At 40.4% G+C, this 20,154-nt stretch overlaps 1 protein-coding gene across 1 annotated transcript in view; it reads left to right on the top strand.

Annotated features, from left to right (window-relative positions):
- Positions 1-20,154, top strand: part of CDH2 (cadherin 2) — a 208,433-nt gene that overhangs the window by 21,888 nt on the left and 166,391 nt on the right. The window contains exon 2 of the mRNA XM_023647607.2: positions 9,239-9,350. Coding sequence (XP_023503375.1) covers positions 9,239-9,350 — 112 coding nt within the window. The remainder of the gene's footprint in view (positions 1-9,238; positions 9,351-20,154) is intronic.

The following is a 20,154-nucleotide window of genomic DNA, read 5'->3' as shown; positions in this document are numbered from 1 at the left end:
ACTGATACTAGAGATGTTCAAGGATCCATTCTAATAATATAGTCGAAGCAAAGATGGGAATCACTAGGTAGGTCACGGGGGGCAAACTGTGGCCTCTGTGAGGTGTTCTTCGCACCTAAGCTGCTCTGGATTGTATTGAGAGGGCAAGAAAGAGTTAAAGAACTAGTTCAAAACGCCGTGCTCTCCCTCCACGATAGTACGTGACAAAGCAAAAATATCAAAGTGCAGGGTTAAGCTTGGGCACATTTTAAGCGTGTTTCCGGGGATATGAAACTCAAAGTGTCATCAGTGGCATGACTGACACAGAGAAAAATCTTTAAAGAGTAGCAGTAGCTCTTGAATAATCTTCTTAACATAGCCTCCAACATCATGGGTGGAATCCTGTGAAATGTAGAGAATCTGGCAAATGTAATTGTATGCTGATAAATTGGACTAAAAAATAAAAAATTAGTCATGCAGAATTGGTCTTGAACAGTTCCATTATTCTATTACCATGTACCTCACGGACCACTTTAAAAATGTCTTGACTAATTGTTTATATTTAAATATATTTACTTATATCATTTGGGAGACGTAACCACGTAATAAGAGTATTGCCATAGTGTGACCCCTTCCTCTACCACCACTTCCCCTTAGCCTCACAAATCACAGAGAGAGGAAGTCCGCTTGTTTTCCTTTGTACATGTTTGTGAATGAATTTTTATTTTTTGTCATCTTGGTTTCTTTTCAGTATTCCTACTTCACAAAATTCTTTAAAATATTTCTGAAGTACTCATGTAGCAAAGAGATAAAAGTCTCCACGACATCCATATCATAAGAGCAGCTAACTCTTGACTTGCCGTGAATCAGGTTTTATTTTGAAGCCCTTTATATGCCTCACAGCAATCGCATGAGGCCGGTACTCTATTATTATTATTATTAGAGAGGAAGAAGCGGAGGCCCTGATGAAGTTGTGTAGCTTGTCAAGGTCACACAGGTAGTAAGGAACGGAGACAGGATTTAAACCTAAGTAGATTGGCTCCAGATGCCTCAGTCTTAACCACTGCTCACATTCCTCTCTTTATTTCCGTAAGGAATGAGGGGAGCAACATATTATAAAGTGAAAGGGGGTTTTTAGCTTGTTGACTGCGTTTGACAATCTATTTCACAGTACTCTAATTGTTACTAGATTCCCACCATAGAATATCTGGAAGGGAAAAAAGGAAGAGATCAATGCTTTCGGGAAAATGCCCAACTGCTTAAATTGAAGAGATTATAATAACTCATAGAGCCTAGGTTTTAGCTAGGCAGTCTTCAGAGCCAGAAAAGTCAAGATTCTTTCAGGTTTGGGCTGCTTTTAGATGTGAAATTTTTAGCCAATAATCATAAATGATCATGATCAGGAAGAAGACAGAGAGGCGAGGAGCTTGAAGAGTCCTCTGTGGCTTCAATAGAATATTTAAGGGCTCAGATTTAGGAGTGACTTGGAGGAAACTGGAAAGCAGAGCCAGTGACCAAGGATGTCTATAAAAAAAGAAACATGATAACAGGACCCTAAAAGAGTAGTGGACTCAAGGCCTTAAAGCTCACAGTACTGAGACTATGGAAAAATTTTAACAAGAACAAAAAGCGATGTGGCCGTGAGTTCAGAACCAGAACAGATAGACTGATCCTAGCAGGCAAGCAGAACCCCTCAACTCCTATTACACTTCTGTCCCTTTTAGACGAGGAGGTCGATCCTCAGCCTGGGAAGAGTAGAGCAAATACTTGTAAGAGGAAATTGAAACTCAAGATAGGTGAGCTGATTGTGTGAGAGTGCGGAACAGCACTAAATGAGTTCCGATCCACTGGCCAGATGAATTTCGTCCTGGTGGGCCGAGAGGACTTGCTGACCCCTTGGCTTGTAATCTCTGAAGAATAGTGGAGAAGAGAAGAATTACTAAAGCACTGGGGCTGGGACAATGTTCCAGTAAAAGGCACACTCAAAAAAATCAAGAAGGTGTAGTTTTCAAGGAAAAGAGACAGCCCCATGCTGACCTGGGGCCAAATTCTCAAACCAGTCATTACAAAAGGCTAGCTTGCTATTTCAATTTTCAGATGTGCACAGTAACTAGGAGACAGCATGGAATTGTTAAGAACGGAAAAAATAATTTTCTTTATTCCTTTTTGTTATTACTAAGTTATTCAACTTGAAGACTAGAGCAGAAAGGTTGGTATGCCGGATCTGGCGTTCAGAAAGGTTTGGGGAGATGGAGATACGGCAGGATGTGTGGCCACCATGGGCTGCACTGTCACTTGCTAAATAAACCGATTTAGTCATCACATCTCTTAAGATTCTATTTTAGTGAGTCTTGGGTTGGGACGCAGGAATCTGAATTTTAGACAGATGTCCCCGATGACTTGTTATGGCGAGCAAGTTTGGGAACTCACTAGGCTGTATGGCAGACATGCCACAAGTAGGATTCATGTTGTCATCATAGTATTAATACTACTGTTACTGATAGCTGATACATTGAATAAGCATGTATTAGACTCTCTCTTGAGTGCTTTACGCGTATGATCTCATTTAATCCTCGCACCTGCCCTATGAGTGGTACTGTTTTTATTATACATATTGTATTGCTCACATGGGGAAACTGTGGCTTCTCTCAGGTCTCACAGATAGTAAGTGATGGACAGGATTCAAGCTCAGACAGTCTGGCATGTGGAAAGTCTGTGCTCCAAGCAACTCCATGGGCAGCCCATCTTGAGAGTCTGGTTTATGGCTCTGGGTCGGCGGGAAGGGCGATGTCTGGGCTTGTGTCACACCTTGTCTTTGGCATCCGAGTAGCATCTTTATAAAGTCATTGGGGTGTCTCATTACACTTTCTTGATGCAGAAAGCTGGGCGGAATGACTAAATCTCGATGGAATTATTAATTTATAGAGATCAAATCTTGGAGAGTCCAATGTAATTGCTGTCCCTTGGGGCCCCAAATCAGCAGCAGAGATACTGGAAGCCATGACTTAACGGTTGCCTGGTAAAATCGATCAGGGCTGTTTGGGTTGACGACAAGCTCAATATAAATCAACAGGGCCTTTGTCCATGCTGTACCTTCTGCCTGGAATGCCCTTTTCCACTTCCTCTCTTTCTCCTGGCAAAGTTTTAATCATCTTTAAAGACAGAACCTAAATGTCACTTCAGCTATGGAGGCTTCTTTGATTTCTGCAGGCAGATTTATCCTCCCATTCTTTCTGCTTCTTTAGCACTTTGTTCCTGACATTATAATTTTGCGATTATCTTAGTTTGTGCCACCGATGTCACTCAGCTGGAAACATGGGGAAGGCATGATTTCCTCCCTCCCTCTCTTTCACTGTGAGTCCCTGCCCTCACCGAGCCCTATCAGTTTTAACTGTCTGCATATTGATACAATCTGCCCCTTCTTCGTTCCTGCAGCCCCAGCCTGATTCAAGTCTGTGTCCTAACTTGTCCCCCAGCTGTCACTTGTCACACCCCCACACACACACAAACATTTCCCGCGAAGCATCAGAGAATTCTCTATCAAACACAATCTGTCTGTGCTTAAAATCTGTGCCTGGCTCCTCACAGCCAATAGGATAACCCCAAGCCCCCAACCATCTATGATCTAACCTCATCTAACTCTCCAGCCTCAACTTTTGACTTCCTGCCTTGCTTTTTGCACTCCAGTGACACTGAACTCATTGTAATTCCCCAGGCAGTGTGCTGTTTCTTGCTGCCTTGTTCCAGCTCAAGCACTGCCCGCCTGGGATGGCTTCCCCGCCAACCCCCACCGCCTGGCTACTCCTGGGTTCTGCTTGGGAGGCCCCCAGACTCCTGCCCTGGGCTCTCCTCATGCCCTCTGTGTCTCTCTATCTCCCGCTCGCTACTTTCTATTGCAATCACTTGTCTATTTTGCTCCCACAGTAGGCCTTGAACTTCTTAAAGGCAGAGGCCATGTCTTGTTCTGTTTCCAGTGGCAAATGGACACTCAGTACATGTTTCTTGAAAGAATCACATTGTAATTATTTATTCTACTTGGAAAGCCCATAGAGTTAGAACCTTGCTCTTCCTCGTTCTGGATGTGAGGTCTTAAGTATTTCACTGCACGTCTGAGGGAGACTCTATTTGCTCATTTACAAAATGTGGATGATTTCACCCCCTTCAAGGGGCTATTGTGAGAATTAAGGGAGACAGCAATATCTTATAAAACTTAACACACTATTCAGGGGATCCACAGGCGACAGTCCTGATGCCTATGAATGTTTTTCACTTTTTTTTTTTGTTGAGGAAGAACTGAGCTAATGTCTGTTGCCAGTCTTCCTCTTTTTTTATTTTGCCTGAGAAAGATTAGCCCTGAGCTAAGATCCATGCCAATCTTCTATTTTGTGTGTGGGTTGCCACCATAGCATGGCTGAGGTTTGGTGTACATCCGCATCCGGTGTCTGAACCTATGGACTTGGGCCGCCCAAGTGGAGCACGCTGGACTTAACTACTATGCCACGGGGCCGGTCCCTGTTTTTCACATTTTTCAGTGCTTAAATGCTTAAATGAAAAATCAGAGGAAGAAGAGTTTTGACACTTGAAAATGAAATGAAATTCAAATTTCGGTGTCCATAAATAAAGTTTTCTTTGAACGGAGCCACGTTCATTTATTTCCATTGTCTGTGACTTCCTTTGCACTGCAACGGCAGAGTTGAGTCATTTCAACAGAAGTCCTATGGCCTGCCAAGCCTCCAATATTTACTCTCTGATCCTTTACAGGAAAGTGTTCACTGACCCTTACAGTATTCAAATATTAAGAAAATGCCTGTGATTCACAACCTGCTTCTTGCACCACAGGGAACTTCCTGAGGGGAGGGTTCCTTTCTTTGAACTTCTGGAGCCTCATCCTGGGCCTGGCAGACTAATCAGTTAATGTGAGGGCTGAGCCATGGTGGCAGGGTTTTGGTTTTCTGAAGAGGCGGATGCTCCAATAAGTGTTGGGTAGACTGTTTGAAGAGATGATGAGCTTCCCAGTGGTAGGGGTGCCAAAGGGTAGGTGGACACCTCTTTTTCGTGGGTTGCTGTAGAACAGTGTGTCTCACCCTTGGCCTGGTCAACATTTGGGCTAGATAATTCTCTGTGGTGGGGGTTGTCCTGTGCATTGTGCGACGGTTGGCAGCATCCCCGGCCTCTAGCCAATAGAAGCCATTAGGACCTACCTCCCACTTGCGACAACCAAAAATGTGTCCAGACATTGTCAGATGTTCCCTACTGGGCAAAACCACCCTGGGTTGAGACCAGTGATGTAGAACGTTCAAGTATCAGCTATGGGTTAGACTAGAGAACTTTCAACGTCCAAAAAGCTGTAGCCATCAGAGGCTTCAGGAGGGGAGTCAGCTTCCCTGGGGGGTTCTTGTCACCAGTTCTGTGGTCTCCCACAATCTCAGACCTAGTAGCAGCCCCAGCCTTGTAGGGTTGCATCAGATGAGATACCCATGCACCTGCGTGGTGCTTGACACGAAGTAAGCCTGCCGTATCTCCAATTTGGAGATTCTGTTCGTTACAATGCTTCTTGTTCGTTTTTTAAACAAGTTAGTTTTGTCATTTTTGGACTGAATGTTAAAAGAGGAAATTAATAATAAATTAATAGGGAGAAATACCTATTTTAATAATTTGAGGGAGCCTTTTTTAAGAAAATGCATTATAGAGGAATAATAGCATGTTATTTTGTGGATCTATTTTGTCTTGGGGAAGAACGATTTAGAGAAGTTTGAGCTGTTGAAAACAAACTTGAAAGTCTCCTAAAGGAATACATGGCCCCCGTGGGTATTTAATATTGGTAGCCAGTGTGTTAGAGATGTGCTTTACAAACATGGTTTCAGGAATTCTCACAGCCACCCTGTGCAGGGGGTCCCCTTTCCTAGATGAGGAAAATGAGCAGAGAGGTTGAGGAAGGGCTGGCACGCTGAGGGCAGACATTCCCTTTTCTGAAATAAGGTGGAGGCGGAAACTCAGGAGTAAACATTCACAGTAGACCGATGGTCTTGACGCGACTTGAAATCCCGTGCCTGTGGGTCTGGGTGGGGAGCTTGCTGCTTCTTATTCCCTTACCTTAGGGTAGATCCCCTGGAAAATAAGACAGGAGTAGTGGAGTTAAAGCAAAGATTACAGTGTTCCTGTCGTCTTGAGACTGTGTTGGTCTCTGGGTGCTTACCCATAACACTGCACGACGCCCTAACCCGAGTGCTCAGGTTGGAATGTGACCCCTTTTTACTGCATGCCTCCCCTTGTTTGCCTCTGACCTGCTGCCCCTGCAGAGCTCTGTTCCCACCTCCCCCCGGGGTCGGGGGGGGGGGGGAACCCTGCCACAGCCTCCCTCTGTAGAAGCCTGGACTGGAGGTGAAGAGGCCCACCCTTGACCTATCCTTGGGACACAGATTTGCAACACATTAGTCCCTTTTAAATGGTGAACTGGGGCGTTCCTTTATTTGTTTCAGTTCGTGAAAAGCAAAAGCTTTCACTTACTGAGTGCTTGCTCCATGCCAGGCCCGGGGTCAGTGCCTGGGTATTTACAGCTGGCCAGTATCAAAATATTGCCTAGTGGCCCAAACTTGATGCATGTCGGCAGCCCAACTTCTCACTTCTCAGTTAGTGCCTAATATTTTTTCTTTCTCAATATGGACTATGTGGAGCATACAGGATATATAGGGAATAATATAGTTTGCCCATGTGCCTATGCACATCTCCACGTTTTACCATTGACTTTTGATTCTTTTTGAAAGAAATGAATTACTACAAATAAGATCAAAGCCGCCTGTACAATCCTTCGTGACACCTGTGCTATCTCGCCCTCCCCTGGCATAGCCACTATCCTGCTTTTGGTGTTTATCACTACCTTGTCTGTTTTTGTATTCTTACTACATATGTGTCAATAATGTTACATTATCTTTCCTATTTAAACTTTATGTCTAAAAATGAAGTCATCTATCATGCTTTTTATTTTTATCTTTTTGCAAGATTCATACCACAGTGTACTTTGTCTTGAATCTGAAATTGGAGTGTTGTCAAAATTGATTTCTGAACTTACTAAAAATGACAGTCATCCTAGGTTGATTTATAATTAAGTTTCTCTTTCAACCTTGCATGGAAGTTAAAGAAATTGACTTTTTGTTTGTTTGTTTTGAGATGTAATCCTTTCCGGTCAGTGTAGCTCCAGTTCTTCCTTCTTTTTTTTTTTTGCTTTTTGCTGAGGAAGATTCGCTCTGAGCTAACATCTGTTGCCAATCCTTCTTTTTTTGTATGTGAGCCACCACCACAGCTTGCCACTGGTGCATGAGTGGTATAGGTCTGTGCCCAGGAACCAGGCCTGGGCTGCCAAAGCGGAGCACGCCAAACTTAACCACTAGGCCACCGGGGCTGGCCTTCCAGTTCTTCCATTTTAGTGTTATGGAGAGTTCCTTTCTTTTCCTGTGTGAAGATACATTAGTCCATTCTTCTATTGATGGGCATTAGGTAATCTCCAGGTCTTGCTGTTGTCCATGCTGCAGTGAACGTTCCTGCACGTGTTGACTGGAGCACTCGGGAGAGTTTTGCTAGGAATACACCTACCATATAGGATATGTCCACATTCACCTTTACTAGAGCTTTCCAAATTTCACTTTCATGTGACTGTACCAGCTTCCACGAACCGCTGTATAAGGGGTGGCTTGGTCTGTATCCTTGACTTGATACACCCCTTTCTTGTACATAACACACTTAAAACTGTTTGCTAATTTGATTGGTCTGAACTAATATCTATGTTGCTCCTAATACTTTTTTGAGATTAAATACCATGTGATATTTAACAAAGTCCAAATTTACTTTTTTCTTTACTTTCTTAGATCTGAGAAGAACAGTTGAAATATTAGATTAGTCTGAATTTTTGTAACTGTACTACTTGCAAAACTTCACACACGTAATCCAGGTAGTCCTTTAATTGCAAAGCTACACTGTATTACTGCGTTCGGACAGCTTGAGGTCTTTCTATTTCTGGGGCTTCCCTTTCTCCTTCCTCCCAATTTCTGCTTCTCCTCACCAGCGCAGACTGCTCCTAATGCTGGCCCTGCAGCTATGAACTCCATCCCTTTGGCAGCCTCTGCCCACTCTTCCTCCTCCTGTATTTGTTTATTGTTTGTTTGTTTGTTTTTGAGGAAGATTAGCCCTGAGCTAACATCTGCTGCCAGTCCTCCGCTTTTTGCTGAGGAAGACTGGCCCTGAGCTAACACCCATGCCCATCTTCCTCTACTTTATATGTGGGATGCCTACCACAGCATGGCTTGCCAAGTGGTGCCATGCCTGCACCCGGGATCCGAACTGGCAAACCGTGGGCCCCCGAAGCAGAAAGTGCACACTTAACCACTGTGCCACTGGGCCAGCCCCCCTCCTCCTGTATTTGGATCCTCAACAGTGCAGGGTGAAGTTTCCTGTAATTAATGTAAATGCTGCACGAAGGCTATTGAGGGCTAATCGTCCTGTGATGATGTCAGTACGGCTGGAAGAAGTAGCGAAAGGAACTTGGAGGGGTAGCTGTATCGTACTTGGTATAAGTGAGTTTTAAGCACCCTGGTAGTTAACTGTGTATGTGATGATAGAGAGGAAGATGGCAAGAGATAGTTACTTGCTAATTTTTAAGTATAAAAAGGAAACATGATTGTATTAATCTTTATTTATATTTTTAATGGATTCTGCCCTTCAAATTAGAGAAATATATACTTTTGGTTGATTAATTTTACTTGGTATGAAATACTCTATATCCCGCACCTAAGTATATTGCAATTTTGTTGTTTAGTTAATAGGCTGTATTCAAACTTCGTAGTCAGAGACTTAGATGAGTATATAAAAATCTATAAACTTAAATGTATACATTTTTCTTGAAAAGTTAAGCTAGTGATGGTGATTTGCGGAGCCTAAAAACTATTTGGCTGTCCCCTACCCCCTGGGTCCACTTGATCATTCTTCAGTCACAGTGACCATTTTGATGGAAATGTTCAGCCCTCAGAAGAACCTAGAATGTGTATTATTTAGATTTTCCTGGACAAGACAAGTGGGATTTGTTTCTTCTACTTCAGTTATCAAAAAGTTTAACCCTTTGCCCTCTACATTCTAGTTGTAACCATTCGGAAACAAAGGAGTTGTTTGTACAAGATAGTTGAAAAAAATGAGGCTTTATGCCAAGTGGAATGTTTCTCGGTTGAAGGAGGTAGCAATCATCGCACACATTTCTTTTCTTGTGTTGCAGGCATCTGTAGAGGCTTCTGGTGAAATCGCATTATGCAAGACTGGATTTCCTGAAGATGTTTACAGTGCAGTCTTATCACAGGATGTGCATGAAGGACAGCCTCTTCTCAATGGTACTATCTCCAAAGATGTATTTGTACATAGTGTCTATGCGCTTGAAACAAATTAGCTATTAAAAAGTCTCTAAATCATCTCTACTGTATAACCAGTATGAATTTTTCACAATCACTATAATGAGACTGTGGGGCCTTTATTTTAGGATTACAGAGAAGCTCATGAATCTCTTATGCACATAACTGGAAGGCTCCTGATCTCTTGAAAATTTTAGATTTCTTTTATTTTTAATTTACGGTAGAAATCATTGCAGAACTAATTTTTTAATTTTTTTGCATGCATCGTGCTTATTTTGAAGAATGTTATTTACCGAAGTCAGATTCTAATGGTTTTAAAAATTATTTACAGTGACAATCCACTTTGGGCTTTGAATTAAAGAAATTGCTATAATATTATCTTTACAAAACATGTACAACTTTGATATTTAGCTAAATTATAATGAACAGATTTGGCAGGTAAAGTCTTGAGACAGGAGCTTAAAATCCGTATTTTTGTTATGACATTGTTTATAGGAATTACTACATAGCTAATTTAGTTGTAACATATGTGAATTTCAAATATAGACTCATCTCCTATTTAAATATGGATCAAGTTCATTATAGTTATCATATGAAAATCCTTGCCAATAAGTCTAGATAAAATCCGAAATAAAATGAGTATCAAAAGCAAAATTGAAAGCCCCTTCCTTTACCTCTAATTGAAAGCAAATGAAATTTTGGTTAGTAGTATTTTCATGGACTTATTTATCATTACACAAAATGTCATTGAAATGGGAAAGCAAGAAGAATTGATTAGTAAGTTGTATTTAAATTTGAATTCCTCACAAATCGGGCATATCTCTGAGGCTGTTTTAGAGAGCTGCTTTTAGAAAATCTGTGCAACCTCAACTAATTAATTTACCCAGGGCTCTACCACACAGCCTTAACTGAAGTGTTTCTGCAGCACTGACAAGCCTTAGTGGTACAATACTTAAGAATACCATAGCCAGAGGCCTTCAAAATGTAAATGGCCTCTTAGCTGCTATGGTTCTTTGGTGCAGGTTATCATTTTCTTTTCATTTCTATTGTAGTTGGCGTTTGCTCATACCTGTGTGATCTCGCTGAAGTTGATTTTTTTTTAAGACATCTTCCTGTGCCTCATTACATGGTATTTTAATGAGTAAATGTTAAATCGACGTTTGCTGGTCTGTCTTAACACTGAATTGCTGTCTCATCTAGTGTGTAATACTTGACATGATAGAGGTTGAATTCAAATCAAAGTGTATAAATTTGGTTTAACTTAATATGAGTCTTGGAATTCTACTGTACGTTTGTCATTTTTTTAATCTGTAAATAATTATGTGGCATCCTAGGATCTGTGTGACTTGTAAATATTATTTTAATACTGAAAAAATATATTGATACAATTCTATAGAATAATTCAGACAGATAAAAAATGTCAGAGAAATTTGTTGCATTTTTGCCATTTATTTTTGAGATTCATTTTTCAATGGATAATTCCTTCTAGTCTCTTTTCCTAAAACTTTGTTGAAATTTGCTGGTTACAAATAAACACATGGTCTGTCACTAGAATCCATTGATTTAAGTCGAAATACGTTGGCATGTTGAATAGTTTTGGAAATGAAAGCATGTTTTCAATTATTAGCTAATGGTCATGACAGTGAAGTTGGGCATAGCTACTTGCCAGTCCCTTTTTTAGTATAACCTAGAAGCTTGGGATTTTGCTAGATCAGTAAATGTGAAAGATTGACAATACTTCTGACTTTGTGCTTTAACCATCACATGCTCAGAGAAGTGTGTATGGTAGTCTCTGGTAGGATTTCTACAGTCTTGATGTGCCAAGTTCTTACCGTTATCTTTCAGCCTTTTTTTAAAACTATTTCTCTCATGATACATCATTACTTTTTTTCTTTATCATCCATAGAATATATTAAAAGATACCAGCATCTTAAAGCATAAAACATTAAGTTCAAAATATTGATTAGTAGAAAAGAATATTTTTAGGGGAAGGAAGAAAACTTACACAGGCTTTTGTGAAACATCGGCATTCCTTTTTACAAGAATGTTGTCACCGGCTATGTTTCTTTTGGGGAACAGTTACTTAGAAGAATTCTAGATTTTTACCTTTCATAGGTTTTTGGAGTTATTAGTGGGACGATAATCCAAAGGTGCGCTGAACCCAGATATCATGCCATAATTATGTTTATGAATTCTGTGTACTGGAGTAAGTCCATTCACCTTATATTACTAGAACGGAAAGGATCTCTTGCTAGGCCGGCCTTGATGATTACTTTTGCCATGGTTTTGTGATTTATAGTGTTTAAAGAAAGGAGTAGTTGTACATAAGATATAGGCAACAGTTTTCCAAGACAGTTGCCTCATGGCAACTTCTGCCATATTAAAGTTGACTTTTGAATCCAAGAGCCTGTTGAAATCATAATTCCTAACTCTGGATGCTTCCCTTAATTTCCCACTGATGACATTTGGGGAGAGAAGGACAGTAGTCACTAATATGTGTAGTATGGTTTCATAGGATGCATCCCTGGCGCACTAGACCTTGTATAAAAGTTTAACATTTTGGCGTAGAGGTGGCATGAAGGCTGATTATTTTTCAGACAGGTAAGCCACATAATCTTTGTCAAGGTGCTTGAAAAACATTAAGCCTTAGATGGAGATGAAAGGTGGTATTAGTCATGTTAGAAAAGCTACGTAGAAGAATCATGAAATGTAAAAGCTGGACTGTAGTATAGAGAGCATTCCCTTCGCCTTGTCCCTCTTTTGCTTTTTGCTGGTGTAATGAATATTATAGAGGGAGTGGACCCAATGAACTGGTTATATCTTTTCTGGTTTTTATAAGTATGCTTTTTATAAAGTCGTAAAGAGGGCAAATGCATTTTGTGATCAACCTTTACATTTCATGTTATATCATGTTGAATATTTCCACTCTTTTGAAAATAGTTCAGTATTTAAAAAGTGGCTATATAGGCCTTTGTTCCATTTTGTTAACAAAATTAGATTTTGCTTAACTGTGCCTCTATTTTTGCACTTACAGGTTGTTTCCAATTTTTCTGTCTTATATATAGTGCTGCTATGGAGATTCTTTTTTAGACAACTTTGATTTTTCTTTAGGGTTATTTTCTTTGAGGATTTGTGTTCAAAAGTGGAATTACTAGGCCAAAGGGAATGTAGAGTATGACTGTTTTTTTTTCTCATTTTGTAAGGCTCTTCTTTACAGGGCTAAAAGTATGTTAGTTCTTTTCTGCATCCTCATTACCATTTAATTTTATAATGTTTTTCATTTTCCTATTTCCCCTCAGGTGAAAAACATTCTTTTTTATCCTGTGGTATTCTCTCTGTTTGCCTTTCTAAGTGAAGATTTTTATATGTTGATTTTTATATTTTTATATGTCACTTTTAATATGTTGAGGTAGTCATTTTTATTTTGCATTTTTCTATTCTGTTTTAAAAGCATTTATTGCCAACCCCCTCATTTTACAGATAAGCAAATTGGAGCTCAGAGAGATTAGAGGCTCTTCCTATGATTAGATGGCTTTTTAGATTGTTAGCTACAGATCTGGAATTAGAAACCCGTTTTCCTAGTTCCTAGTTTAGCGTTGCTGATGGTGGTGATGGAAAACCCTATGGAATAACGCAGGGAAGAGCGGGGAGTAATGGGAGCTAGCCCCACTGTCCAGGTGTCATGTGACAGGTTTATCTCAGAGCTGGCCTTCTTTCTTCCCCACTTATCACCATGCCTTGGGTGTTACTAGACGTATGTGGGAATTGGTGAGTATAAAGCAAACACAAATGCCTATAGTTAAAAAATATCTTTCAGTTATCGTTACCACGAGTACTTTGCACATACCTGTTTACAAGCAGAAAAATGTAGGGCTTTGGAAAATAATATTTAGTCTTTAATATTTAACTTATGCTCCACTGAACTACAAAAATCTCTTGTGGTCTCACATTGCTTGAAAAGAAAACAATTGCAATCCTAAATTTTCATTCTGTCGCCAGCCGTGTACCTGATGCTAGGAAATAACAACCACGCCATGACACTGCAGAGGGGATCCAGGCTGCTTTTAGTGTGCACGTCAAGAGTGATTTTCCTGTGTGTTTTGCATGGGTGCTCTGCATGCTTAGACGTTTCCCTAAGTAAACTCCTCCAACTCTGGTCAACGTAAATAGCAACCTGCAATTACCGAGAATGTCTTCAGTAATCCATTCACACTCACCAACTCTGGGCAGCGCATGATGATTATTTTCAACTAGATGGAATTTGATTTAGATTAGTTTACTTACTGCTGGAGGCTTGTCTGCAATAACCGGCTCGGAGGAAGCTGTAGGATGGGATCTGTAGATATAACAGTACTGAAATATTTTTTATTAGTTTAGTAGGACTGTACAACTACATTACTGTTTTAATCATATGAGTACTTTCCGATGGCCTGTACTACTAAATTGGGAAGCTGTATGTATTTTAAGCAGTTCTGCTGTGTTCCAGGCTTGTCTTAATTTGTTATGAAACCTTGGCTTTTGTTTTAATTTATTTATTTTCATTTTGATACATCTTTCTTTTGTTATTGAATGTGTAAACGTTTTCAAATGTTTGAAAGGTAGGTTTATAAACATCTTGTTTATAAAATCAGCCAGCCCATTGAACTTTACTGATTTCCAATTGATTGTGGGAAAAGGCAGGAATTGTTGAGATTGTTCTCTTGGATATTGATGACAAGCTCTAAGGAGTTACAAATGAAACTTGCAGCCGTGTGGATTCTCAGGGTACAGGACTTTTTTTATACCTTGTGGAGGTTAGGTTTTTTTTAAGAGCAATTAAGTGTATAATAAGGTCAACATGAGAACTAAGAAGTTTCATCCTTATTTTCATTGTAATCGTGTGGACTTTATTTAGTACTTGGGATTTTTTATATCCCTTTTGATATATTTTAGGTCTGGCTTTCTTAGTGTAGTGCTGCAAACCAAGAGACACCAGTTTGGGTGGTCCCTTTGTTTTAAGTTCTTTTGCAGTTATTCAGAGCCTTCAGTGATCTGGAGTAGCTGAGGTCTGCTCTTTCACAAACTAGCAACCAGATCTGCGTCAAGGGAAGTAAGTCACGGTTCACATATGCAAACCTATTGGCAAGCAGGCACCCGAATGGTTTAAAATCTGTCCTTCTAAGATTAGAGAGCCCCTTTCTCTGTCCTTTTAGGCTCTTTAGTAAGCATCAAGTGGGTAGTAGAAAGTAAACACAATAAAAAGGTAAAATTTACTGTGCGTTACATGGTATAAATGCTATGGAGGAAAATAAAGCAGAGAAGGGAAATAGGGAGAACATGTAGTTCTGCAGTTTTAAATAAGGGAGGCATCATTGCATAGGAGACATCTGAAGAAGAACTGATGGTGGTGGTGGTCCAAAAGCTATAGATATCTGGGGCAGGACCATTCAAAATAGAGCACACAGCAAACGCAAGCGTCCTGAGGCAGGAATATGTCTGGAATGTTGAAGGAGCAGCAAGGAGACTGGTGTGATGATAGTGGAGAGAGGAGGGGGCAGAGTAGGAGGGGATACGGTCAGATGAGACTAGAGCAGTACCAGGCTGTGTGGTGTGGGGCCTTGCAGACCACTGTAAGGACTTTGGCTTTGACTATGAGGCAGTAAAAAGCTACTGGAGGGCTTCCAGCAGAGGAAAGACATGATCTGACTGACAAAATAGTATCCTTTTGGCTGTTGAGTTGAGAAAAAAACAAAGGGGATAAAGGGGAAAAAGAGACCAGTTAGGAGGCTAGTGAGAGAAGATGGTGGCTTGGAACAAGGTGGGAGCAGCAGAACTAGGAGAAGGGTTCAGATGCTGAATATTTAAAAAATAATTTGTTGAAGTGAAATTCACATAACATGAAATTGACCCCTTTAAAGTGAACCATTCAACGGATTTTAGTACGTTTCAGTATTTTTTAAATCTAGTTCCAAATCATTTTCATCAGTTCAAAGTAAAACCCCTTATTCGTTAAGCATTTTCTCCCCAATCTTCCCTCCCTCCCTCCAGTTCCACAAACCTTTTGTGTCTTGCTTCTTTCACCTTAGCATAACATATGGAGGTTCGTCCATACTGTGACACGTATCAGTACTTCATTCCTTGTTATGTGAATAGTATTGTATTGTATGTTTATATGTATGTGCATAGTTTACAATTTGTCAACTATTTCTTTACCCATTTATTAGTTGATGGACACTTGGGATGTTTTCACCTTTTGGCTATTGTGAATAGTGCTGGTATGAACATGTGTACACATGTACTTTTTTGAATACCTGTTTTCAGTTCTTTTGAGTATATATCTGGGAGTGGAACTGAGGGGTCATATGGTAATTCTATGTTTGACTTTTTGAGGAACTGCTGACCTGTTTTTCACAGCTGCTGAACCAGTTTGCATTCCCACTAGCAATATACAAGGGTTCTAATTTCTCTACATCCTCACCAAAACTTGTTATTTTCCATTTATTTTGATGGTAGCCATCCCAGCAGGTGTGAAGTGGTACCTCTTTGTGGTTTTCATTTGCATTTCCCTGGTGACTAATGATGTTGAGTATCTTTTGAGGTGTATCATTCGTATCTATCTTCTTTGGAGAAATGTCTGTTCAAGTCTTTTGTGCATTTTTTAATTGGATTGTTTGTTTTTTGTTTTTGAGCTGTAAGAGTTTTTTATGTATTCTGGCTACTAGACCCTTATCAGATATATGATTTGCAAATATTTTCTCCCATTATCTAGGTTGTCTTTTCACTTTCTTGATGATGTCCTTCTATGCACAAAAGTTTTTAACTGTGATGAAGTCCAGTTTATCTATTTTTTCTCTTGTTGCTCTTGCTTTTGGTGTCATGTCGAAGAATCCATTGCAAAATCTAAGCTCGTAAAGATTTACGCCTATGTTTTCTTCTAAGATATTTATGGTTTTAGCTCTTATATTTAGATCACTGACCTGTTTTGAGTTAATTTTTGTATGTGGTGTGAGACAGAGCCCAACTTTTTTCTCTGAATATGTTTTAACAATAGAGCTGACAGGATTTGATGGTTGGATGAGTGGTGTGGAAAAAGAGGAACCAAGGATGACTCCATGATATTTTGTCTGAACACTGGGAAGCATGTTAGTCACTGCGATGGGGAAGATTGGGACCTTGGTTTGTATCTTTGGAGATGAATATCAGAGATGTCAAGGAGACATTTAGATATGGGTTTGAGGTTCAGTGGAGTGGGTTGGGCTGCAGAGTAGGGAGTGCTAAGTGTATAAACAGTAACTAAAGCCATGCCCCAGGGCAAAATCACTAAGGAGCTGAGTGTGAGGAGGAGAAAACAAAAGAAAGAAAAGAAATCGTTTTATATTGAGCCTTTGAGCACTCTGGTGTTAGGAAGTCAGGATTAAGAGGAGGAATGGACACTGACCAGGGAGGTTGATGAAAAATCAGTAGGGTGTGGTATCTTTGGAGGCAAGTGAGGGAGTGTTTCAAAGGGAGGGAGTGCTCATCTGTGCCAAATGCTACTGAAGGGCCAACTCAGATGAGGACTGAGAATTCGCCATTGATTTCACAACATGGAGGTAACTGGTGTCTTTATCTTGGGTGTGTTCAACTGTCAGGTGGAGGAGGCAAGCTGGATACAAGTTGAGTTCTTTAAAAAGGAAGAAGAGAAATTGGGTGGTAGTTGGAGAGTGAGGCAGGGTCAACTGAGGATATTTTTTAAAGATGGGAGTAGAGATGTTTGCATGATGATGGCAAAGAGTCCAGTAGGGAAGGAAAAAGTGATGATGCAGAAGAGAGGAGATAATTGCTAGGACAATATCATGGAGCAGACTAGAAAAATGGGATCAGGAGCTGGCCCCGTGGCCGAGTGGTTAAGTTCGCTTGCTCTGCTGCAAGCGGCCCAGGGTTTCGTTGGTTGGAATCCTGGGCACGGACGTGGCACTGCTCATCAAACCACGCTGAGGCAGCATCCCACATGCCACAACTAGAAGGACCCACAACTAAGAATATACATCTATGTACCGAGGGGCTTTGGGGAGAAAAAGGAAAAAAAAAAAGAAAAATGGGATCAAATGGGACTTAAAAATCTGTATTTATGACACGCTCCACAGATGTTCTTATGTACCTGCATTTGGGAACCACTCTAACACATTTTGTTGAGTCACTCCTAAAATGGTTTAAATCCTTCATTTTGGCTTGCTGATTTTGAGAAGGTTTTTTCTGCAGAAATGGCAGATAGGTAAAAATGAAACCCTTGTGGTTTTCGATGATGTACACAGTGTTTTCATTGCTGTAGCATCCTTGACAGATGGCTATCCAGTTTCTGCAGGAACACCACTGCCACTTTCTCCCCCCGTTTGAGGAGGAGCTCACTCCCTTACAAAGTCTGCTCCGTCTTTGGAGAGCTCTAACTGTTAAAAAGTCATTTCTTAAAAAGTTTAACTGGAGCATATGTTCCTAAAATTTTTACCCACTGGTGCCTGTTTCATCTTTTGGCACCACACAGACCAGCAAGTATATTCTCTCCTGCTCCGAGGTCATTCGTTTCATCATTTTTCATTAAACAAGTATTTTGGAGCATTTGTCCTATGCCAGGCCTTTTTCAAGAAATGCGGCAACGGTGGTCAACAAGGCAAGCAAATCCCTGTAGAAGGAACTTCTGTTTAGAGATCCTTCAAATACCTAAACGTAATCACCTGGGTTCCTTGAATCTTCTCTGCTGCAGGCTAAACATCAAACGATTTGTTCGGTGGTGTTCGAGCATTCTGGTTTACTCATTTCTTTCAAATAGAAGAAACTGAACTCCTGCCATCTGTGTCCTGCCCACGCTGCAGAGGCCCTCTTCTTGCCTTTGATGTGGGACGGTGCTTCTAATGCAGCCCAGGGTGGAATTGGCATTGTTTACTGCTGCATTGTTCGGTTGGCTCCTGTTATGACTGTGGTTAACTAAAACCCCTGGGTGTTTTTTGGAGGAACTGCTTACCATCTTGCACTTGTAAAATTGATTTTTTGAACTCAAATGTTAGACTTGTCAGTTGATTTTTTCAAAAAGGCCCTATCTTCAACACCATCTGGAGACCCCGCTGGCAGCCCAAATGTAGAATGGCCCCAGGAATCAATGCTGGTACTTATTTTAAATCCTCACATGAACAACAGGGTGTATGATAACATCTACAAGTTTTAGATGACATGAGCCATCAAATTGATAGAGTAAACCTCACCCACACGCACCCACACACATTCCTTCATTAAATGACCGAAAAGTGGTGGTTGATAAGTTTCAGTCTACAGCAACTTCAAGACACACATTAAGACTATATTTCAACTCAAGACCTATGATTTTCATAAAATAGGATTTCTTAACATCAGGGAATGGAGAAAAGGCCTGTTGTAGATATATGAAGGTATAAATAACAGGAGATTTAGATTATCCCAGTTACTACTGTTTCAGATTCCTGCTGACAAATGAATTTCATTCATTTTAACAAAAAATAAAAATTATCTATTTTCAGGAATGCATCTATCTTAATAAAGCACACCTATAGCTACTACAAAGTCTCCATTTCATCTTGACGACTTTTATGTCGATAGATAGTTGTCCTTTAAACTGACAGAACATAGAACAGAGATGAATCCTTCATGGTGTTTAGAAGTATGAGCATTATTCTTTTTTTTTGGCTTTCAGTGACTGTGTGTTTTGAATGGTGTCTCTGTCAGAGTCTAAAGTTTGTTTCTTTAATTGTTCCTTGTTGATTCTTTTATAGATCATCCCGGTTGGAATCTGCTCACTTATATAAAGGGAAGGTCACTGATGTCTTGATCTATTATTTTTTCTTCTTCACTGTGGACTAGGTTCCTTTTATGGATGTTTACTTGGCTGTTATTTTGAAGATAAATGTCTTTTAGGCTTTTTGTCCGAACGGAATCATCTCTGGTGCTAATATTCATACTCTGTATTTTGTCAAGAGTGTAATTGAGATTGCCAACCACTTCTGAAGACGTGTGTCTCTACACCAAGATGTGCCTCCTCCGTGCCACACTTGAGGAGCCAGTCACTTTGTGACAGTGCGTCATTTCGCCTCGGTTTCAGATTTTCAGTAGTCTGAGGAATTGTCCCTTTACCCATATGAATCATCAGATTTTAATTGCTCTGCCTTTTAAATGGACTGTTACATGATTCTGTGCTGTTTACATGCTTTTATTCTTTCCAGTTTAACTTTTGTCCCTAGTCTTTGTATTAAAAAGTGCAGGAAATAACTCTTGCAAAGTTCTCTTAACTATCTTTTTTGAAGGATGCTTGAGAGCTGCCCTGGGAGAGTTTGTTAAAATGCAGATTCCTGGAACTCGGGGCAGATTTTAAGATCTGGGTCCCAAGAACATGAGTTTTTCCAGGTGACTCTGATAAAGGTGGTCTTCCCCCAAACTTACATAGTTGGCCTTAGGTATTTCCTTGACAGAAACACAGATCATGTGCAGTTATGTTTCCTCTGGGTTTAGATAGTCAAACCCTCTTCATCCAGACGGATTTTTGGAGGTGGTATGCAGTCGTGCACCACATAACGTTTTGGTCAAGAATGGACCACATTATATGACGGGGGTCCCATGACATTAGTACCAGATAGCCTAGGTGTGTAGTAGGCCGTACCATCTAGGTTTGTGTAAGCGCTCTCTATGATGCTCGCGCAAGGATGAAATCGCCTAACAACGCATTTCTCCGAATGTGTTCCTGTCATTAGCGACGCACAACTGTATTTTGGAGGTTGTGTATTACCTCTTCTTTCTTGCCTTTTTA

The sequence above is a fragment of the Equus caballus genome, chromosome 8, assembly GCF_041296265.1.
Source record: "Equus caballus isolate H_3958 breed thoroughbred chromosome 8, TB-T2T, whole genome shotgun sequence".
Taxonomy (NCBI): Eukaryota; Metazoa; Chordata; class Mammalia; order Perissodactyla; family Equidae; genus Equus; species Equus caballus.
Note: the sequence above shows the minus strand (reverse complement) of the source record. Positions and strands in the feature narration are given on the sequence as shown.